We start from the raw sequence: 22,913 nt of genomic DNA, 5'->3' as shown, positions 1-22,913 counted from the left end.
CTGCGCGACCGAACAGTTCTGACCCTTTACATGCTTGCCCACGCCCTGTGACTCATAATTCACAACACAAATTGGTGTACATGTTTCTTAATTAAATGAATGTAATTTCATGAAATTTGCTGAATTAACATTCATGTTGAATTAAAAATGAATTTTAGAAACTTTGTGAGAAAACGGGCGCAAACACGCATTCCACTGTTTTATGCCTTTCACCGCAACAAAACAATTATTTGATTAAAACATGCATTTCAAGAACTGTCAGCGATCAAGCACCTCAGGCTACTCATCACACTAGAGCTTTAATGTAGACCACAGCTAATCTCGGCTGCACTCTCTTCAACTTTTCAATCTTCATTTGATATTGTTTAATACTTTCCCTATTTTTTTAGTGCAAGTTGTTCTCATAGCATGAAGAAATATAACGGGAGAAAGCACTTACTTATCGGTGTTTCTACTCCAAGTTCAACCGCAATATCTTGATGCCCGAGACACTGCAGTGCTCTGCAGTCGCATGCTTTGGTCTTGCTCATCGATGATATGCGCGCGCGCGCGCGCCCAAATTCACAAGCTCTGGAAAAGCATCGCGCTGCGTCTCTATGGTAACATCGTGATTGACACGCTGTATGAGGGAATATGAATATTATATTGTGAAAGACACAAAAAGTCGAATATCTGGTTAATAACATTCAAGATGTTACTGAAAAAGGCAGACTGTCCCCTCCATCTCAATTTCCACCACAACAGGTTCATATGTGATCTACACATAAATATGCAGGTGTGAAGATACACACAATGGTTGTGTATCCTACATAAGTGACATGACCAATTTTGCAAATGGTTTGGAGGAGTACTTGTTGGACAGAACAAACTAATTAAAAAAAGAAACAGGCCTTCTCCATGCATATGGTTCTATTTAGACCATTATTACATTGCAAAAAAGGTCAGACACCTCATGGTTTTCCCTGTCTTTTGAATAATAAGCCAGACATTTGTTAATCCTGGTGCATTTCTGAATGCTAAAAAAGACAAAGAAAATATATTTATCTTTAGGCATTGCATGTTCATCGCACAAAGCAATTGAAGACACAACCTTTGGAAAGTGCTGTCAGACAATGTCATTTTAATTCCACACCATGCATGGTGACAAATACGCGTCTGCACAGCATACAAATGCAAATGTATTTTAAAATGAAGTATATTTTATATATCAGTGAAAGCACACACATGAACATGCCACCAGTATTCATAAGAAACATTTATTTTTTCTTCACAGACATTACAATTTTAACCTTAGAATTACAAAGTATGACAAAGGCTGCAGTTAAGATTCTGTCACAGTACATAATCAGTCGTTTAGATTATTCCAGTGAAATGCATTTACCATTAGTACAAATACAGTTAGAACTTCGTTCAAATATACAATCCATGTGGTAAATTTAGTGTTGCTGAGTGAGTGAAGTTCAGGGTACCTTCAAATTCAGTTTGAATCTTCAGACATTAATGTCAGTTTAAAAAAAAAAGTGGAAGGTAACCAAGATAGGAAAATAGAAAAACCCAAATGACGACATTCAATTAAATGTCTGGTCTCTACTCTATATGTGGCTGCAATTAACTCTCATACTGGGCAGAGGAGGTGTGGGTAAGCATGTTTGACAGAAAGTGAGTGCATGTCTAAGTGTATGAGTATGAGAGAGAGAGAGAGAAAGAAAGAAAGAGAAAGAGAGCGATGGCGAGCGAGCACAAAAGACACAGAAACTAAAACAGAAACAGATTGATTGACATCCTCAACATAAAATGGGTGGGTGAAAGGGAGGGAGGGAAATGTTTCCAGTTCCAAAGCAACTCACTCCGTCACGTTTCCTCAAGACAAGAGGGAGAAGGGTCCAACCAACCATCTGCAGAAGCACACAGAGTGTAGCATGGTTTAAGAGGACAGTTGTGATTCCCATGGGTGAGTGAAAGAAACACAAAGAAATGTAGATAACAATATGTCAACATAATACAGAAGGGAGCCGTCAAGATTGGTCTGAACAATGAAAACGACACACTGTCATTTAACAGCAAACTCATTGAAACTGGTTTGGTAGAGCCAGGCGGTCTTCAAATCCTTAAATAAAACATAACTGCATACCAAGATATTTGAGTAGTGTCTCTCAGAAGAGTCCGTTGACCTCCCCGGTCACGGGGTCAAGGTCAATGTCATAAAAGCAGGGACGAGTAGGCAACCCTGGCATAGTTGGCATCTGGGTTTGACAAAGGGAGAAGTCAGTGAAGCAAACAAACAAAAAAACATGTACCTTTCATGCACAGTGCCCTGGAATTAGAGTACAGAGAGGCTAACTGATAAAAATGGGTGCTTTCATATTTTACTTTTCATATGTCGTGACCACAAAACTTACCGTGCCAACCAATGGGAATAGGAACCCTGCCCCTACACTGGCACGGATATCTCTGATAGGTAGGATAAACCCTTTGGGCACACCCTTCTTCTCAGGGTCATGGGACAGGGACAGGTGAGTTTTGGCCATACAGATGGGCAAATTGCCAAATCCCTGCAGAGAAACCAATCAAAACATGTTGAACATACAAATGTCCACATGAATAAGACTAGTTTTATCTGATTTGTTTTACAGACTGTGGAAACAATATAATAATATAATATAACAGTAATAGTGCCAGTTTCTTAACCACCCCAAAAGCATACAGTGGGTAAGAGCTGCACACAACACCCCAACAGCTGGTGATTACAATGCTGACTATACCAGGGGGAAATATTCATCGGTTTTCCAGAGCTCATGTGCAATGTTTAACCATGTGCAATCTATTTTCACACACTTTCACATTGTCAGTCAAGGTGGGTCTGGGGTGAAGCCCTTAAAAGACACTCTCTTATGCTCGGTGTGTGTTGCCATGGCAACGTGGGTGCTACCTGTCTGGTATAGCGCTCCACCTTCTGCTGTGCCTCAGGAAGAAGCTCGACATCATCTGCCCCGTATATTTTCTGGGCAATGATCCGGATCTTGTCAACAATGGGCAGCTATTGGGGACAAGTGTGCAAAATTAGACCGTCAAACAGAAACAAACACACATTACTGAATGCACACAACACACACATCAAGGCAAAAACAATGCATCACACCATCAGAAAACAAGAAAATAAAATTGTCCATTCAACACCCCCCCACACACACACTCATAAAACTCACACTTGCACAGAATCTATAATCCATGCGAGAGGCTTGGACATGCATCATTTCACCAAACACACACACACACAAACACACACTTTCAGACCATCCTGAATTATGCAAATCATTTTCTCACTTGGACAAATACAAAATAACTGTTCTATCAACAGCTGCCCAGACCAGATGCTGCACAGGGGTGTGAAAAATAGCCTTTTCCTGCTGCCAGACCAACCACCAACTACACCAACCTCCCTACCCACCCACCCACACCACCCGAGAAAAACCAAACAAAAGAAAAAAACACAGAGTGAAGAGAGTATAAAGAGAATAATGAGACAATTAATGAAACGCGTAGAGCGCTCCAGAGTTAAATGAAATAAAAAGACTGGAAATGAAAAGGCTCGGGATGGGATGAAATGGACGGCTGCACCATAAGCCATGGGGGCCAGAGCCTAATGGGCCATTTGTGCAGCCTGGGGAAACATGAATGGACGTAATGATCACAACCTGCGGAGAATGTATGGAGGGTGGGGGGGCGGTCACTACAAACCAGCAATTTTAAAGCCGCTCCCATTTAATTACAAATATGCTTTTAGTCGGAACAGCAATCATCAGACATTAGATACGTCTGTGGGTGAAAGACCTTTCACTGAAACTGGGTTTGGCAGAGCCAGGCTGTCTTTAAAAGGTAGAGTCCCGGATATTGGGAAAAGTTTGGTGATAGTTGAGCTTAACAGCCAATTAAATTACCACCCATTAGATATGATTATGGTTAATAGATGGGTGTGTTACCTCCGTGTCGTACAGGAACCTGAAGTTACTGGGTGCTTCTGATGCCTTCTGAACCGCCTCTCCCAAAGCCACTGCACCAGCGCCCCCCTCCGCCCAGTGAGTGCAGCGCACTGCGTCGAAGGCGCCGGCCTCCGTGGCCAGTTTACAGATCATGTCCAGCTCAGCGGCAGTGTCATTCCTACATGCGCACAGAGGAGACGATAGGATAGAATAGAAAGTCTTTACTGTCATTGTTTAGCTTGGCATACAATGAAATTTGGATGGAAGGGGGAAAATGTGTATTTGTGCTTAGAAAACTTCACAGTTGAAAAGCTCTATCCTGGGGCTTTTCCAGTGAGCTCTCAACACGAGACAGAAGAAAGGTAAAGTGGATTCAGAACACATTTAGACCCATTTTATTATGTTGCAGCCTTGTGCTAAAACTATTTTAATTAATGTTTTTCCCTCAGCAATCTACCCTCAACATCCCATAATGACAAGCGGAAAAACATGATTATTTTTTGCATTCTTTGCAATTTTATTAAAAAAAGGTGAACGGGTCTGAATACATTAAATGCACTGAATGCACTTTATAAAGGCTGAACAAGCCCAGCAGGATGGCAGGCTCACATTCAAAAGCATGATGCATCTCTCAAGGCAGGTCTTTTTTTGCCATACTCTACACTTCAATACGGATAAACAGGAACAGCAAGTAGTTTCCAGGATTTGGGCAAAACAACTTATTTAGGAAAGAATAATGATGACCAGTGGCACTCACTTGAATGCATTCACAGCCACCACAACTGGAACTCCAAAAGCTCTGGCGTTCTCCACCTGTTTCAGCATGTTACTGCAGCCCTTCTCCAGGAGCTCCAGGTTCTGCAGCGATACAATGAGGACAGTGTGAACGATGACTGTTTGGGATTAATGTCTATGCAGTGACACAGAAATAGAAACAGAATGTGTCTTACTGCAGACTAATGTACTATACTAATATAATTTACTAGCCCAAGTTAATTAACATACACCATGATGTGATGGACTGAAATGTGAAATCTGCACACAAAAAGAACATTAACTACTTCACTACGAAATTCACTGTCAGATCCAAAATGGCTAGAGGGAATGTAACTAATCCAATCCCCAGTCAGTCTTGCACAGATGCATCTCAAATGGACCACACAAGACTATGGCAGTCCATGAGAGATGTTGTCTGGGAATTCCCCGCCCCTTCACTGCATTTCATTTGCTCAGTTAGTCTGGCAAACTACTAAATGGAGGTCCACTTCACTCACGTAATTGGACACGCCTTTAACCAATCAGACCAACGATACTATACAACGATACAACGATCGGTAATAAAGCAAACACATATTGTTTCTGTATGAATTGTTTCAGAGCAAGTTTCTGTTCTATTTTCAAAGAAAACTTGCCTTTGAAATCATCCAAGACAGCCGCGAGAGCAGTTTATAGTTTGCTGTGCTTTTCTCTTAGGTTTCGCTTTTGATACTAGACGTGGTTATTTTAAATCCGCCAATGGCGCGCCAGGTAGCCAAAAGCCAGTTTGTGATTGGTCCCAGAGATCCTGAGAATGCTGTAATGAACGGCTGTGCAATCTTTGCCAGACCCTTTTCAGAGGCAAAATCAAATTGGCCGGAGAAGAGGGGCGGGACTTCGCAGACTATGAGAGATGTTCACTGTGTGGAGAAACTGAGGACTAGAAGCACGTCAGTAATGAACACTTACAAAGCCACACCTACATGCCTTTTTGCCTACGACCCACCCCTCACTTCTGCCAAACCCTGTCCCTCTAGCCAAAGATTTCCAAACCTCATTCAAACCCAGCCTTCAGGGAGCATTTGGAGTTACTGAGACATTTAAAGTGTTCTTTGTGTTGTAAATCCCTCCAACACACATTTAATCCAAATGTTTAAATGAAATGCTCCAATTTCATTTTCTCCCTCTCTAGCTCATTAAATGTTAATGCGTGAACCCCCCACAACATTACCTCCTCCAAGTACTCTTTCGGGAGCGGCATCCCAGCAGTAACCTGGAAGTGGGAAGAGGAAGAAGAAGGAAAAAGGTGAAGCAGGTCTGTGTCAGAGGTCTCCACTCAGGGTGGTCTCTACGGTCACCCCTCATCATGGCGGCACATTCATGCAGCAAGAGTTTGTTAGCGGGAGGAATATTTATCGGCAGGAATGCTGGCGCATTCTGTTGCCGTCCTCTGAAACCTCGGCTCAGTGGGAGGCATAATTACTTTTCTCAGCGGTAGCACAAAATCCATGAAAAAGATGCTGATGACATTTATGCCACGGCTGCTGTGTGGTAGTGCACAAACAGCACTGCTGCAGGTAAGGGAAATGGCACTGGGTGGAAGATTAAGGATGAGACCTGTTTTTGAGTGACAGGGACATGCTGTGCTGTTTATGTTAACTAAAATGATTGTCAACTGACATTTCTTTAATGTTTTGATAAAGTTCAACTGAAATATAAAAAAAACAGCAACAAACAAAACAAAACATGGTTTAGTCTCAGGGCCCAGGGTAACCACAGTATTAACGAGGGAGAAAATGAATTCAATAATTCTAGAATTAAAACTATGCAAGAAACATAAAACAATGTTCTAGAGCGCTCCTCTCCGCTCCGCATGTTTTCGATCTTTCTCTGCTGTACATACCAGACAAGCACTCATAAATGGCAGTCTTGATTAGAGAATGTCTAATTATTATTATTATTATTATTATTATTATGAACACTTACAAGGCCATGCCGACAGGCTTTTTGCCTACGGCCCACCCCTAATTTCTGCAATACCCTGTTGTCCCTCTAGCCAAACATTATCAAACCAGACAGCTATACATAGTAATATAATTATTATACAATGGGATTAAAGTTACAGTTATATTGTTGTACTTATTATAAGTTACAGTTATTGTAAAATAATTATTATTCAAAGGCATTATAAATCCCAAACCATGTGGACTAGAGAGAGAGAAGATATGGAGTGCGGTGGGTTCTTCATAAGCAGTAGCACTGAGAACTCTTGTTCTATGACGTACCTTTGGGCCTCCTCCGTGCATCTTCAGGGCTCGCACTGTGGCCACCAGAACCACAACGTGGGGCCGTAACCCTGAGTGACGGCACTTGATGTTGAAGAACTTCTCCATGCCGATGTCAGCACCAAAGCCCGCCTCTGTCACTGTAATAGAGGTGCAGAGTTCAGATTTATTCCCTGCTGTTTGGTAAACCCTTTTCATTCAAAAGGCAGATAGATGACACACAAGAAAATGTGAAATAAATGCGTGTAAACTGACATTACATTAATAGGGTACGTTAGCACAGTACATGTCAATGTACATGGAACACTTGCCTTTACTTTTTTGTTGTATCTCATTACAATAACAGTCCCCATTCATTGTTGAAATGTACTACATTACTAGTTTGATCATTGTGCCTTCATTAAAAAGCCTCTTAGACATTATGTAATGACAAAATAGATCATCAGGCAAGCAGCTGTCCCAGGGCCTCTTACCCACAAACCCCTTTGGTCCCACCAGCTTCAAGGCAATTTTATCAGCCAAGATGGAGGAGTTTCCATGGGCGATGTTGGCAAAGGGTCCAGCATGCACAAACACAGGGGTTCCCTAAAAGAAAGCATGAGTTAACACCAATGCATCTACAACTACATCAGCTTAAAAACCCAATGCTCCTTAACTGCAGTTTTTATGCCTAATGGTTTCTGGTCTTTTCTGGCCTTGAACAGGTTTTTAAGGAGAACAGGAGGCAGTTTTATAAATCCGTCATCCATTTGCATATTTTAGGATGCTGGATTTGAGGACTTAAAATAAAGCTGTGTTACCAGGGGCACTGCAGCATTAAGTGGGGGCTAAAACTGTTCTCATTTGTGACTCTCATTCACTGGAGAGGAGTTGCATGTTTTCCGACACACAACAGACACTGACAGTCTAAAGACCGATAAAAGAGAAATTATGTTTTTTTTTGTATGTTGGAAATGCTCCAGGGTGTTTTCTTCCCTCCTGCTGTCTTGTAAGATAAAGCCCAAACATGTCAGAATAATCATAAAACCAATTTAAGTCTTCAGGTGCCTCCTGAATCGCTTCCACTTGGAAACAGCTATTGGCAGCCATAACGTCCGTGCTAGTCAGTGTAAATTCAAGCACTCCTCAGAAAAGCCCACAGATTTTTCAGAAAAAAACCCCAACAGATATGTGCAGCCTTCATGGTGAAAGACACAGCAAAGATATTTCTACTCAGTGGAAGTACGCGGTTTTACTTATTTGACTATGTTTGGCTTAAAAGGCATGTTTCCTCACCTCCAGCGTCTGCATGAGGTTGGGCTTGATGGCATCCCTCATGAGGACAGTCAAAGCTCCACTGACACCCTGAGAGAGAGAGAGAGAGAGAGAGAGAGAGAGAGAGAGAGAGAGAGAGAGAGAGAGAGAGAGAGAGAGAGAAAGAAAGGAACACAGAGGCAAAGTGTGAGAGATAGACAAAGTGAGAGAGAGAGAAAGAGACACAGAGACAAAGTGAGAGAGAGAGACTGGTTGATTTACATGGCGAGGGTGAAAACTACAATGACAGTTTGTGATGACAAATAAATACAAATCTGTGAGGGTTTTATTCCAACAAAACGCAGTGAAAAAAAGACATATTATAAACTCCTCAAAAAAAGAAAGATGTTTTAAAGTGTGTAGCAAAGCCAGTGAGCTGTACAAAAAAAACGCATGGTCCTTTTCCCCCTTCCCTTAAGATGTGGAATCAATCCATGTTGCCTCTGGTCTGACCTCAATGCATCTGCCCACCTCTATCTTCCAAGGTTACAAGCTTTTTCCTTTACAAGAACACTTTATAGACAAAAGTATATTGACACCTGACTCTCACACATATTTGAGCTGTGTATATTGGACATCCCATTTCCAATCCAAAACCCTGAAAAACAGCCCCAGACCATTATCCCCCCTCCACCAATCTTTAGAGTCGGCACTGTGCATTACGGTAAGAGGCGCTCTCCTGGCATCTGGAAACCCAGATTCGTCCATAAGACTGCCAGAAAGTGAAGCGGGATTCATCGCAGTGAATCTGGTTCCACTGATTGTGTGGTCTACAGCTTCATGGCTAAGCTGTTGTTGCTCCTAGATGCTTCGACCTAGCACCGATAGTTGACCAGGGCAGATCTAGTACGGTAGATATTTAGCAAACGGACCTGTGGCAAAGACAGGATCTTTTGACAGTGCCACGTGTAGTCACTCAGCTCTCCAGTACGACCCATTCTGCTTCCAAGGTCTGTCTATAGTCAACATGTCTATTGCATGCCTAAGTGCTGGATTTGATCCACCTGTTAACAATAAGTCTGGCAGAAACACCTCAACTCCATGGCCATATAGTGCATATTTCTTTTCTCGCCCTCTCTCTTTCTTTCTCTTCCTTTCCTCTCTCCTCCTAACCCCCTTATCCAGCTTTAAATCATTCAGTGGCTTCATGACCACAGCCATTCTAAATATTGACAGCTCCATCCTAGTGGACACCCTCTAATTTTCATCACAACATTACCAGTGTCCCCCCTCCATTTTCTTCTACAACCCCTCCTCCTCTTTTGATTACCACTTTATTGATCCACTCTCTTGTGATGGGGGTGGCTTCATCCCTTTCTCTTCCCCTTTAAACGTATCTTTTTCTTCACATTCAGAAACAGAGTTATAGAAAAACATTCTTCAGTTCCCTCATCCATTTCTCTCTCTCCCTCCAATCAATGCGCCACAGCAGCTCTCTTGTGTTCAGAGACGTGGTTTATCTAGATTTTAACTGTCTCATTTTCATTAGTCTCTAATAAACCAAATTTTATATAATATAAACCTCTCTCCCTCTTTAATTTTTTCCTCTTTTCCATCAGCCCATCAGGTTCTTCCTCTTCTGTCCCCTCTTCCATTCTTCTTCTGTTTTTCCTTCTCCCTCCAATTGAGGAGCGACCTCACAAACGAGCTCTCTGGTGGCCAGAGAGGTGGTCTACCAAAATATTAACCCACAACATTCTCTACAGAAATGTTCAACAATTTCTCTACATTTGCTCATTCCTTGCTGTTCCATTTCTTCCTGTCCCCCTCCCCTTCCTGCCCCTCCTCTCTCTGTCCCCTAATAGACTCCTCTTTCTTTTCTCCTTCTCCCTTCATCTGCAGACCACCACCTAATCAAGATTCACTGACCAGGTCCTCTGTGGTGACTGGCTCTCCACTGCGGCTGGAGGCTACCACCATTTTGGCCAGGCGCTGCCGCATGTCCTCCAGGCCGCTGGTCAGGGCCAGCACGGCCATGATCTCACTGGCCACCGTGATGTCAAACTGACACTGCAGGAAAAAAGATAGTAAGATAAGAGACAGAGATACAGAAAGAAAGACAGAAAGAAACAAAGAAAAACAGACAAACTGGTTGGGGATGGGACCACGTAAATCGTATTGGCCAGTTTCTTACTTTTTATGACTAATGATCAGAAAATGGGATTCATAAAACAAAAAGTTAAAATCTGAATACTTTTCCATATGGTCAATAATTGTTCATCACACAATGAAACAGAAATGCCTTGAATCCTATTTAAAGCTCTTTTCTCCTAATAAAGGCTGGGGGAAGCTTGTGAGACCACCCCTTCAAAAGGTACACTGTGTAAGAAAAAAAACACCTATTATATATAATTGTACTTGATTCAAGCAGAAGAATTATCAGACTTTTTTTTAATACAGTGCTAATCAGTAGCTTCATTAACTGCTGACCTATTTCAAGCTACGCTGAAGTACTATTGGTGATTACTGAAAACCTATTTGCACTCAGGCTCTGGACGATTATTTGATTTGGGCGTGTGGAAACAACGAAGCCATAGCTCAATACTCCTCGGCTAAACATGCTGTATTGAATACAACCACTTAAGTAGAGCGTTGACAATGGCAACCTACAGATGGACATAAACACTACAATTATACTGTTATTTTTAGGGCCATTTCTCATTAAATTGCCAAGGCAAGCTTAATAATGGAGTTGTAGGCCGTTGTATAAGCATATCGAACAGTTTTAAAAACACAGAGTTCACGCACAGACTAAAGCTGAATATGATTATTTAGCAAGACCAGTGTGTGACATTCTAAATGTAAATGATGTCCACAGCCAAAACCTCTGATTGAAACATTCTACAACTATTTGGTTTCATCACATTAGATGATGAACTTGGAATATATTGTTCATTGTCTTGACTCATGGTCTGTTCAGTGCTTTCCAATACTGATCTGGATTCATGGTCTGTTAAGTGCATATTCCCATACTGATCTGGTGTGTCCTTTTTCCGTCGCTGACTCGCCAACAGTTATCTTCCTTAGGAAGCGGTCATTGGTGTCCAATACTATTGAGGACAGAGATAGACAGACAACAAAGTCAACTTAAGTAAATCACACAAAATAACCATTATAAAAGCATCCATCATATCTGTTTTAGAGATTTGGTCAAAACTTATCAACAGCAACATATAATTTCCGTTTTCACTAAGCAACAGGTAGGTGTGAGATTTAGAGATTTAACAGTATATTTGTGGTTGAAATAACTCTCTACCTCTCTGCCAGGTAATAGATTCAGGATCCATGTCCAGTCGAGCAAATCGAGTGATCTCCTCCTCAGTCAAAGTGGTTGGATCAGTTTTCTCAATGCCAAGTTTCTGTTTAGACATCATAAGAAGGCACCATATGAGACACTGCCCATGTATAACACTCAACAGAAAAAAACACTAAAAGGTACCCTAATGTATCTATACAGGCATAGTAAGAAAAAGACTGATCTCTGAACCAGAAAGCTGGTGATGGTTAACCAGAAGCTGACATAAAACAGGCACTCCATATTGTCCAACTAGCCTCACCGGAGAAGAGTCACCACACATCCATCTCCTTTATTGCAAGCTGCACATATATATTCTATACTGCAAGTTTCAACATGAAGTCTTGTTTTAAGTAGGATAATCGTTGATAATCACCTTTAGTCTGTTTATCTGGATAGGGGAGAACTTTCTCTGCCCATCACTCAAAGGCACCAGCCGGTTATACAGGGCCTGTAGAAGGAAGTGAAAGAGAGCCGATTATGAAACCATGAGCTGAAGGGGGGGGAGAGAGAGAGAGAGACAAAGGAGACAAATTAGGAGAGAGAAGGTGAGGAGAAAGGTGGCAAATTATGTGCGTCAGCAGCTCTGGTGTTCCACATCAGGGCTGTCATAATTTATTCAGAGCGAAGACTTCGCGTGGCAAATTGTATAAATAGAAAATCCTTGCAGCGGAGGATGTTTACATTGTCGGACTGGGTGGCTTCGTGGAACATGCGCGCCTCAATGGCCGCCGCCACCAGGTTGTTGGCAGCAGTGATGGCGTGAATATCACCGGTGAGATGGAGGTTAAACTACAAATCAAACACAAAATAGGCATAAATATTAAACAGAAAATTAAGTATTATTAAACATATGCATTAAAGATATAAAAATTAAGTGATCGTACCTCTTCCATGGGAATGACCTGAGAGTAGCCTCCCCCAGCAGCACCCCCTGAGAGAAAAAAAGCAATCAGAATTGTACTAGCGTGGCAAACAGCGAACATGGCTGTATATAAAAAAAAAACGTTTTGAAAGGGGTACAAATATGAAATTTGCTGAATTAAAATAGCTTCATAGATATGCAATAATGCTCAAAAATCCCTGAATAAAATCTGTCAAAATCAGTTTCAACAAAAATGTATACCCACTGACCCATACCTCTTCACAGAGCCCAATTAAAACAACCATCAGGTTAAAAGCCCTTGGCCAGAATATAGTCTTAAACTGAACATGTCCACATCCTTTGACAGAACTCCATCCACCTGTCAGTGTAAAAAGCCTATCAGAGGTGAGGTCAGTCCAACCCAAACGCACCTTTAATGCCAAATGTGGGACCCTGGGAGGGCTGTCTGACACAGGCGAACACGTTGAGTTTGAGGTGAGCACCAAGAGCCTGCACCAGGCCTATGGTTGTGGTGCTCTTACCCTCCCCCAGGGGCGTGGGGGTGATCCTGGAGGGTTATGAGATCGGAGAGAGAGCGTAACTCACACTGAGCAAGAAAGATACACAGTTATCATACAGTCATGTGAGTGAAAAAGACTCAAAAACTCAAATTAAGAAATGAGGAAGAAATAATGTAACAATAGTCCACAATGAGACTAATGTTAAAAGCCATACAGATGCTTAAGAGAGAGAGAAAATGAAAAAGAAAGAAATAAAGAAAGAGAGAAAGAAACAAGAAAGGGATGAAAGAGCATACAATGATACAAATTCTGAATGATGGACAAACAAATCAACCACTAGACATGAGAGAAAGAGAGAGAGAGAGAGAGAGAGAGAGAGAGAGACTGTACCCAGTGACCACCACGTATTTCCCATCCGGCTGGGCTTGCAGGCGATTGATCGTCTCCAGCTGGATCTTGGCCTTAGTCTTCCCATAGAGCTCCACCTCATCCGTCAGCAGGCCGATCTCCTTAGCCAGTGTGTCAATGGGCTTGGGCACACAGGAGCGCGAAATCACAATGTCACTAAGGAAGACAGGGGGCCCAGGGCCAACATTGAAGGGTTAATGGGTTCATTACTTCCTATTTCTTTTTCTGCATTCAAAATGAGATGGCTTGTGTTTGTCCAAAAGACATCACTGCAAAGCAAACAAAGTAAAACTACTTGGTGAGGACATCTGATGAAAATTGATGGCAATGAATGAGTTAAAATCTACATCATGCTCAGCAATGTGTGTATGTATGTATGTGTGTACTGGGGGGGCGGGGTAGATAAAACATGTAATGAGCTGGCCTAAGAAAATAAATAGAAAGCACGCACGCGCACGCACACACACACACACACACTTGAAACCACCTTACACATATCTTAGAAGCTCTACTCCTGCAACCCCGAGTCTGATCTGAAGGGTACATTCTTAAAAGCAATGTCTCGTGAGCCAAGTGAGCAGTGGGTACAGTGATGAAAGGCACACCTGGGCACGGGCTTCTGCAGGTTGAGATTGGTGTAGGAAATGTTCCACTTTCCAGGCTTGTGGGCGTCAAGGAAACGCTTGGCACTTACCACTGTATTCTGTGGAAATATTGCAAAAAAGACGAGGGACTTCATATTGAAGGCATTTCATGAACAGAAAACATATATATATATATTTTTAATATGAATATATTTCACTTTTTATGAACATCAGTTGATTGGTACCTATTGGTCGATTAATTGGTCGTTGACAAGAGTGTCAGTGAGAATTATGGCTGCCCGATCCGTATCACCTTCTTGATCAGTTCTTCACATCCGCACTCGGAATCACAAGGCATTCCTGCCTGATTTGTACCACGGATGTTTGCAGTGTTTGAACCATGTATTGCGAGCGGTCAGTTGTTTGACATCGGCCTGATTATATGACGGAATTGATTGTAAAAAAGATGCTTCAACGAAATAAGGTAGAAAATACGTTGGCTGCTGGGAGGATTTTTTCTTCTTTGTCCACCTCACATCATACTTTGTTATCTTTTCTACCGCTCTGGTTTGGGTTATCTGCCTTTCCCTGCAGAAACAAAGTCCTGCATGCGTGAAACGGATCAGGCAGTATTGTAAAGACGTTATATTATGCACATGCCCGGACTTTTGTTCATGTGCGGAACGGTTCAGGCAGCGACATGACTACATCAACACTTCACTCATTAGCAATGTGTTTATAAGGCTATATTCTTAGATCCATTTTCAAACTCAATTTTCAACTAATTTCCAATTTTTAAACACTGCATATATGTAGGCCTGTTTTCTACAAAAATTTGCAATACAGATTTCTCAGAATGCATTAACCTAAAAGTAAGGTGTTATGACCCATTTCACAACAGAGTTCAGGCCTTCATTTGGCTTCGAAGGTCAGGCCTGAGATAGGTCTGTGCTTTAGTGTGATGTATAGTTGTGTACCTGCATAAGCATAGCCACGGTCATGGGCCCCACACCTCCAGGCACAGGCGTGATGAAGGATGCTCGCTGCTTAGCCGAGCTGTACTCAACATCCCCCACAACACGCTTCCCACTGGCTTTAGTGCTGTCTGTAAAGACACACAGACACAGACACAGACAGTGACACAGAGACACACACAGCCACAGACATACACACACAGACTTAGACACAATACACTGGTGATATAGTGCAGAAGAAATGTCATGATTGACCAATGCTATTACCAAACAATGTTACAAGCTTATTGTCTGTTTCTCTGTGGCTTTGTATTGTGTAAACAATACCCAGAGTTAAGATAAGCACATTTTTGGTTTGGCTGGATGTTACCGTCTGCAAGACTACTTACCTGGGATGTGATTGATGCCACAGTCAATAACCACGGCTCCCTCCTTGATCCACTCCCCTTTTACTATCTCTGGTTTCCCAATGCCAGTCACCAGTATGTCTGCCCTCCCTATCTGGGGAGATTAGGTTAGGTACTAGTCAGGCTTCGGTAAATTATTCAGTCAGTGAGTGAATATGTTACAATATGGAGTTTATATTACAGAAAGAGAAAGAGAGAGGACACTTTACAACTGTTTAAAACCTTGCAAGAAATAAAGCACAAAGCTTGGGTAAAGGTCTTGGGAGTCAGAGTTAAATACATAGGCATTTTGCATATTCGAACAGCAGAAAAGCTCTGATGATTTGTTGACAGGAAACTCTGAATATATCTGTGCTACACTGCCCTCAAGTGTTGATGCAACCTCTGTGCAATTCTACAGTATTGTGAATACTTTCTGTACAAACTAGCAAATGTTATACAAGCCACGTCTATATCTGTGCCTTCATTTAACAGTGTGTCAATTCTGCAGCAGGGCGCCTGCATGTTAATTATAAATTAGTTTTGCTCTTACTTCTGCAGCCAGGTCAGCGGTTTTGGAGTGGCAGGTGGTGACAGTGGCGTGACTCCAAAGCAAGAGGTCGTGCATGGGAGCGCCAACAATCTTACTGCGTCCGACCACCACGGCTCGCTTTCCTGCAACCGACACACCTGAACACAGAGACAAAAAGCCAGACCACTTGTACAATTGAAGGTGGGGGCAGGGGGGGCGTTTAATAAATACCATGCAGAGACTAAATAGTGTCTGGAGGGTGTTTTTTTTTTTAAACAGGCAGTAGTTATGGGTATCTAAGCAAGGTTTTTCGCATGAAATAAATTTGGCGTGATTAAACCTACAGTAATATCTTATATTATTATACGGCAACAACAGTACGAGTGTTCTGATTGGCTAATGCGTAGTCATGCCAGCCGCATATTGCCCTCCTCACCAGTCAATTTGGACCCGTATAGCCCCATGACACACTTCTTCCCCCACACCATGACCCACCTGTCTGTTTGATCAGCTCCATGCAACCATTGGGAGTGCAAGGCAGGAAACAGTCACCAAGGTCACCCCGAGAGAGCTTCCCAGCATTTATACTGGTCAACCTGTACATCCCACACACAAACAAACAAAAACACAAACAAACAAAAAAACAAACACACACACACACACACCTGTTAAATACACTTGAAAACCAACCTTCTGGATCGTTAGGTCAGGCACTAAAACAGAGTCCTGGTGACCTTCATATTGATTTCTCCATAATTACAGACCACTGTTTAGACGGTTTATTGATGGCTTATAACCAAGTGGCATTCAAAACTGTGAAGCATCATGTTTCCTTTTAACAGGTCTTAAATAAAAAGAAACTAAATCAATAATCAATCCGCAGAGTGTTTCTCTTAATTACGTTTAACTGACCCAGTTGAATTCGGCTTCAGGTTGTGAGGAAGAACGCAACACTCAGCAAAGAAGAGACAGTCAATTGACAATTACACCAGGGGGAGGATTAGCAGCCCTTATATAAACTCTGAGCATTCAATTTGATTGACATCTCAAATCCATTATCTCTCCACAGCATCACTCTTTTCACTGGTGACACTTCAAACAATAAAAACCCAATTCATTAATGAGATTCTGTGAAATCGTGCATTTACAGCACCGAAAAAAAATGCTTTGTAACCAAACTAAGATCTTTAATTTTGCAAATTCAGTCTGTTAGTTTGCTCTTTCATTTAGAACACATTCTTCACCAGCATTTGTTCTGGCATATATCAATACACTGCAATAAAACTACAAGCCAACATAGGACATCCACAAAAGAACATCCTTGCCTCTGCTAGCCACTCCCCTGTGGAGGTCTCTCTGATACAAGTATCAACTGACGGTACCCATCTAATGCACCAACAATGCAGTGTGTCACATGACTCACCCATCCACATCTTTCTCAGGAGCTACGGCATTGGTGACTTTCTCAGTGTCGATCTTGTTGATCGAGTCCAAAGGCAGCTGCACTATGAGTCCATGGATGCTGGAGTTCTCGTTAACCTCTCTGACACTGTGTAAAACCTTCAAACAGGGAGAGGGAGTGTGTGAATAAGTGAGTGAATGATTGAATAAATGAACGCATAGGAAAGCATAAATATGTTTTGTATTCTGTTGAGATGATCTTCATCTCTAAACAGAGACTATGAATGAGATGAGCTCTATTTAGTGTTTGTCTTTACCTCGTCCTCTGTAGCGGTCTTGGGAAGTCTCAAGTGTGTTGCATTTATTCCAATCTTTAATGAGCAAAAACAGATATTCAGTGTCAATTTCAGTTGATGAAAAACATTTTTAATTGGAGGATGTCTAAATACAAAAAAAAAGAAACAAACACCTAAAACAACCTGTATAAGCCAATGTTTTCTTTAAATATCTTTCAAAATCAGTCATCTGTATAGGCCAGTCCTTTTCATATTGCAGCACGACTAGCTCAAGTAATGCTGGACTTGTCTTTACCTCAGCTGCTGCCTTCAGCTTCATACTGATGTACAGATTGGAATCATCACGGTCTCCAACCTACAGAGTAAAAACATATCTATTCATTTCCGTAAAAAAAGCTGGCAAGAATGTGGTGAGAAATCAGTCAGCCTGAATTTGGGACATCAGTCAGTCTGAATCATGTTAAGGTGGAGGGACATGCCAAAGATACAGTTCAGAATGATGCCAAGGGCAAATAACACTGGATCCACTAGGCAATAAACCTTGCAATTCTTGTAACGAATGTCTACAATGTTGTGTGCCTCCTTTAATTCTATCTCAAGGACACCCGCTGCAAAAAATGACAATCTTTTTACCTGCTTTCCTTCTGAATATGAAAGCAAGCAGTGACATGGAAATAAATAAGAGATTACATGAGAATTTTAAAAAGACAATTTTTTGGGGAAAACACACAGACCTGTAAGACCACCAGCCCGGGTCTGAAGTTGGGATCATGGGTCTTCATGGCCGCCACCTCTTTCTTCAGCCTCTCCCTCACCAGCCTGTGGAGACACAGAGTACCTTTAACAATCACACACTGCATGTGAACAGGAGATGGCAAAGCCAGACATCTATACTGTCCAACAAATGAGCTGCTAGCACCGCTGAGGTTCCTAATATTACACAATTTCAAAAGCCATCCAGCTAACCATGAAACTTTCAGAAGGTGGGGAGGGGTGAGGTGTTAGGGTTAACCGCTGAAATAAAATGTCAGAAGAATGGCAATTCTTCCACCAGGGCCAGAACTCTGTACTGCAATAAGGCCTGAGGCTACCTCCAGGCTTTCCCAAAACTGAAGTTCAGAGGGAGGCGTGTGGCAATTCTGAAAGCTACCTTTACCTGACTGGGTGAAGCTATAGCAAGAGAAATTAACTGAAGCAAAACCATTGTCATTTGTTAGTGCTCAGTTGTGGCATTAAAAATGTGGATATGCCCATGGTTGTGTTATTGAGATGGGACACAAAACTATTAAATTATAAAATTATTTTTTTTAACTCCTATAAAATGATCAACTGAATAGCACAAATAAAACACAAAATCCAATGACTAATATGCAGTTTGATTATTATCCCATTGAAGGTCAATATGTTGCGAAATCACTTTTGGCCATTCAACTCAGGACAATTGATTAAACTCTGGAGAATCGCAGCTTACATTGAACATTCCTTCATACAGATAAGCTTTTGTACACAAGACAGACCTTGTATTAAGTTTAGCCTGAGTATGCAATAGAGTTTAAAGTCAGTTTGGAGAGTTATGGGTGTTTCAACAGCTGAAAGGAAACAGAGACAAGAAAGAAGTCGTCTTTAAAAGTGTATTTTCCCTAATCTCTTGCACAAATCAAATCAACAACAAAATGAAGGCCCTGAATCATCATTTACCTCATTCACAATAGAGGATCAACCTCATTTGTGCAAGTGTTTGTGATATGCGCAAGGAACCGACCAAAGGTGTTCTATCTACAGACAACATACTAGGCCAGCTTGGAACTGGTTAGGAATGCTTGGTGATATTTATGTTAATAAAAGATTGCAGCAACATATTTAAATCACCATTTGGACCTAATTGAATCTATTTATTTGAACGTTATTTAAACCTGTTTGTTTGCGTGTCTGAACAACACCTACTTTAAATAGGCCTAGCTCACTGGTCTTGTTTGCATGTTTCATCACTTGTTTGGAGTGCATGCTACAGTACCTTGCGTAAGTATTCACCCCCTTGGATGTTTTACCCTTTTATGGCTTTTATAAATCAGTCATGGTCAATATAAGTTGGCTTTTTGGACAAAAAAATTCACAAAATAGCTCTCTTTAATGTCAAAGTGAAAATATATTTCTACACAGTTATGTAAATTAAATACAAATATGTAATGAAAATAAGTGCTTGCATAAGTATTCACCCCCTTTATCACCCCCTTTGTATAGACTGACCTAATTCAACAGAGGTCCAGCCAATTGGTGCTAGAAGTCTCACAATTTGTGTAATGGGGGTCAGTGTGCAGTGAATGTGTCTCAAGTGATTGTAGTATAACGACACCTGTGTCTGGAAGGTCCATTCACTGGTCAGTATTCAGTAATCAGTATTACTGGCTATTGTTAAACCATTAAGACCCAAGATCACTCTAAGCAACTCAGAGAAAAGGTTGTTGAAAAGTATAAGTCAGGGGAAGGATACAAAAAAATGTCCAAGGCACTAAACATCCCCTGGAATTCTGTTAAATCCATCATCAAGAAATGGATGGATTGTGGCACATGTGTAAATCTGCCTAGATCAGGCCGTCCTCACAAACTGAGGGGCCGTTCAAGAAGGAGACTAGTAAGATAGGCCACCAATAGACCTATGACTACTCTGATGAAGTTTCAAGCTTCAGCAGTTGAGATTGGAGAAACTCTGCATACCACCACTGTTGCCTTGGTTCTTCACCAATCTAAGTTTTATGGAAGAGAGCCACTGTTGAAAAAAAGGATCGACTACAGTTCGCCAAAAGGCATGTGGAAGTCTCCATGGTCAAGTGGAAGAAGGTTCTGTGGTTTGATGAGACCAAAGTGGAGCATTTTTTCAACAGTGGCTCTCTTCAATGAAGCTTTGATTGGTGAAGAACCAAGGCAACAGTGGTGGTATGCAGAGTCTCTCCCATACCAGCTGCTGAAGCTTGAAACTTCTTCAGAGTAGTCATAGGTGTCTTGGTGGCCTCTCTTACTAGTTTCCTTCTTGCATGGTCACTCAGTTTGTAAGGACGGCCTGATCTAGGCAGATTTACACATGTGCCATATTCCTTCCATTTCTTGATGATGGATTGAACAGAATGTCAGGGGATGTTAAGTGTCTTGGACATTTTTTTGTATCCTTCCCCTGACCTGTACTTTTCAATAACCTTTTCTCTGAGTTTCTTAGGGTGATCTGTGGTCTTCATGTTGTAACAGTAGCCAGGAATACTGATTACTGAATACTGACCAGTGAATAGACCTTCCAGACACAGGTGTCGTTATACTACAATCACTTGAGACACATTTACTGCACACTGATCCCCATATCACTAATTGTGAGACTTCTAGCACCAATTGGCTGGACCTCTGTTGAATTAGGTCAGTCTATATAAAGGGGGTGATAAAGGGGGTGAATACTTATGCAATCACTTATTTTCATTACATATTTGTATTTAATTTACATGACTGTGTAGAAATATATTTTCACTTTGACATTAAAGAGAGCTATTTTGTGAATTTTTTTGTCCAAAAAGCCAACTTATATTGACCATGACTGATTTATAAAAGCCATAAAAGGGTAAAACATCCAAGGGGGTGAATACTTACGCAAGGTACTGTATCTTTTGGGTCTATTCTGGTTTTATTCACATACTTGTTTGCTGTGCACAAATAGTCCTGGGCCTACTGCAAATACATTCCTTTGTTTCAAAACTTGTTTGGTTAATACATCCCTTTTGACTGAAAATGTTCTGTGTGGTTTTATGTTCCTTTTTGGTGCACAATACAATTTCATAATATCTAGATACATATTTTCTTGTATTTCATTCTGGGCTCCCACCTGTAGCAGGTGCTGATGTTGCTCTTTGTGACACATGACAATCGCTCATTAATTAAAATAGAATACCGGTATATAGATTAGTGAAATAAGCGGGGTGTTTGTTGGGCCTTGGGGTAGAAAAGGTTTGGAACCCCTGCTGTAGAGCACAGAGGATCTGAACTCTGATCAAGGCCACAGAGTAGCTGTGATGTAATTACCACTGTTATCTGTCTTAAGCAACCCATGACACACAAATGTCAGTTTCACACAGCCCTCTTGTAGACATACAGACAGACAGACAGACAGACACACACACACACACACACACACACACACACACACACACAATGTCTGAAAGAGGTCATTTGAAGTCAAATGGCCCTCTTGACAGGGCATTCTTAATGCAAGACTTGTGGGTCAGTCTCCATGAAATCATTAGTAAATGGGTGATGTGAGGGATCACATTAAGTCTCATCTCATGACAAAAGCGTGCATCTAAATGCGGAAGTGTGTCACCCATATAGTACTCAATCAAATGCAGAATTTCCAACTCTAACAGTCAAACAAGAAAGCAAAATTCACAAAGTGTGCAAGAGGCATCAATAATCTTGAGGGCCAAGAAGAAAAATATGTGAGAATGTGTAGGATAGAGTACCTAGGACAAAGTGACTGTTTTGAGAATCAAAACAAAACTCGTGGTCCAACAACTTAGCTATGCATGCAATACATTGATGGGAGGTAATGGCCCCTCTCAGTACAAGCTGCACTTCTGTGGTCTTCATTTCTACAGATTATTTATTTTATATATAAACGTATCCACAAACACGCAGAGCTGTTTAAGGCGTACTATTACTTTTCACTACTGTCTATCGCATGACAATTTACTAATAACTTACAATCATTCAGGCGACAGTTGAGAGCATAGAAGCAACGTGATCGTGGAGGTAGATGAGTCCATAAAAATTCTCAACGCGTTTGAACAGAAGTAGTCTCGTGGAAATAATTGTACTCGGTTGCACGTGGTGGTTGACGACCTGTGCAATGCCCCAGTTTACAACTCTATTGTTGCTGCTTGTGTCTTGAAAATCACATCATGGTAAAATCACAGCAGCACATAAATGAAATGCATTGACTGACTTATCCTTTCTAGTCACAGCAATAGCTATTCAAATACGGGCGAAATAACTTTACTTCACAAAGTTAAGTCGCACACACCCTCTAGTTTGAAAACTGATGAAATATGGAAGTAACATAATTATACTTACGCAGAAACTTCTTTACCGCTAATAACTTGAGCCGACATGGTGCAATTTGACAGTTGGCTACTTTTGCAGGACAGAGGATAACAAGACTGCAAAGGTAGCAAGTGGCTGGTTCCCTGTGCACTTTCACCCCAGTTCACTCAATGAAAACGATTGGAGGGTGAACAGACACGCAAAGTACGCAACGAGAGATGTATGTGGAGCTTCAGCAAGCAGCTAGCAGACGTATGCCTT

General features: G+C 41.5%; 1 protein-coding gene across 1 annotated transcript; it reads right to left on the bottom strand.

Annotated features, from left to right (window-relative positions):
• Positions 1 to 1,237: 1,237 nt before the first annotated feature.
• mthfd1b (methylenetetrahydrofolate dehydrogenase (NADP+ dependent) 1b) lies at positions 1,238 to 22,784 on the bottom strand. The gene is made up of 28 exons (XM_080849827.1): positions 22,683 to 22,784; positions 18,311 to 18,395; positions 17,872 to 17,931; positions 17,598 to 17,651; positions 17,303 to 17,439; positions 16,375 to 16,475; positions 15,901 to 16,037; positions 15,351 to 15,462; positions 14,965 to 15,092; positions 14,009 to 14,106; positions 13,386 to 13,559; positions 12,906 to 13,042; positions 12,497 to 12,543; positions 12,294 to 12,401; positions 11,986 to 12,060; positions 11,571 to 11,673; positions 11,288 to 11,364; positions 10,184 to 10,324; positions 8,297 to 8,365; positions 7,495 to 7,606; positions 7,022 to 7,161; positions 5,968 to 6,009; positions 4,738 to 4,838; positions 3,981 to 4,158; positions 2,930 to 3,037; positions 2,400 to 2,552; positions 2,132 to 2,243; positions 1,238 to 1,895 (listed from the first exon to the last, which is right to left on the bottom strand). The coding sequence occupies exons 1-27, from the start codon at positions 22,718 to 22,720 to the stop codon at positions 2,154 to 2,156; spliced, it is 2,805 nt and encodes a 934-aa protein (XP_080705953.1). The 5' UTR covers positions 22,721 to 22,784; the 3' UTR covers positions 1,238 to 1,895; positions 2,132 to 2,153.
• Positions 22,785 to 22,913: the final 129 nt, after the last annotated feature.

Source organism: Sprattus sprattus (genome assembly GCF_963457725.1).
Source record: "Sprattus sprattus genome assembly, chromosome: 13".
Lineage (NCBI taxonomy): Eukaryota > Metazoa > Chordata > Actinopteri > Clupeiformes > Clupeidae > Sprattus > Sprattus sprattus.
The sequence above is the reverse complement of the archived record's forward strand: the minus strand, read 5'-3'. Positions and strand labels throughout refer to the sequence as shown.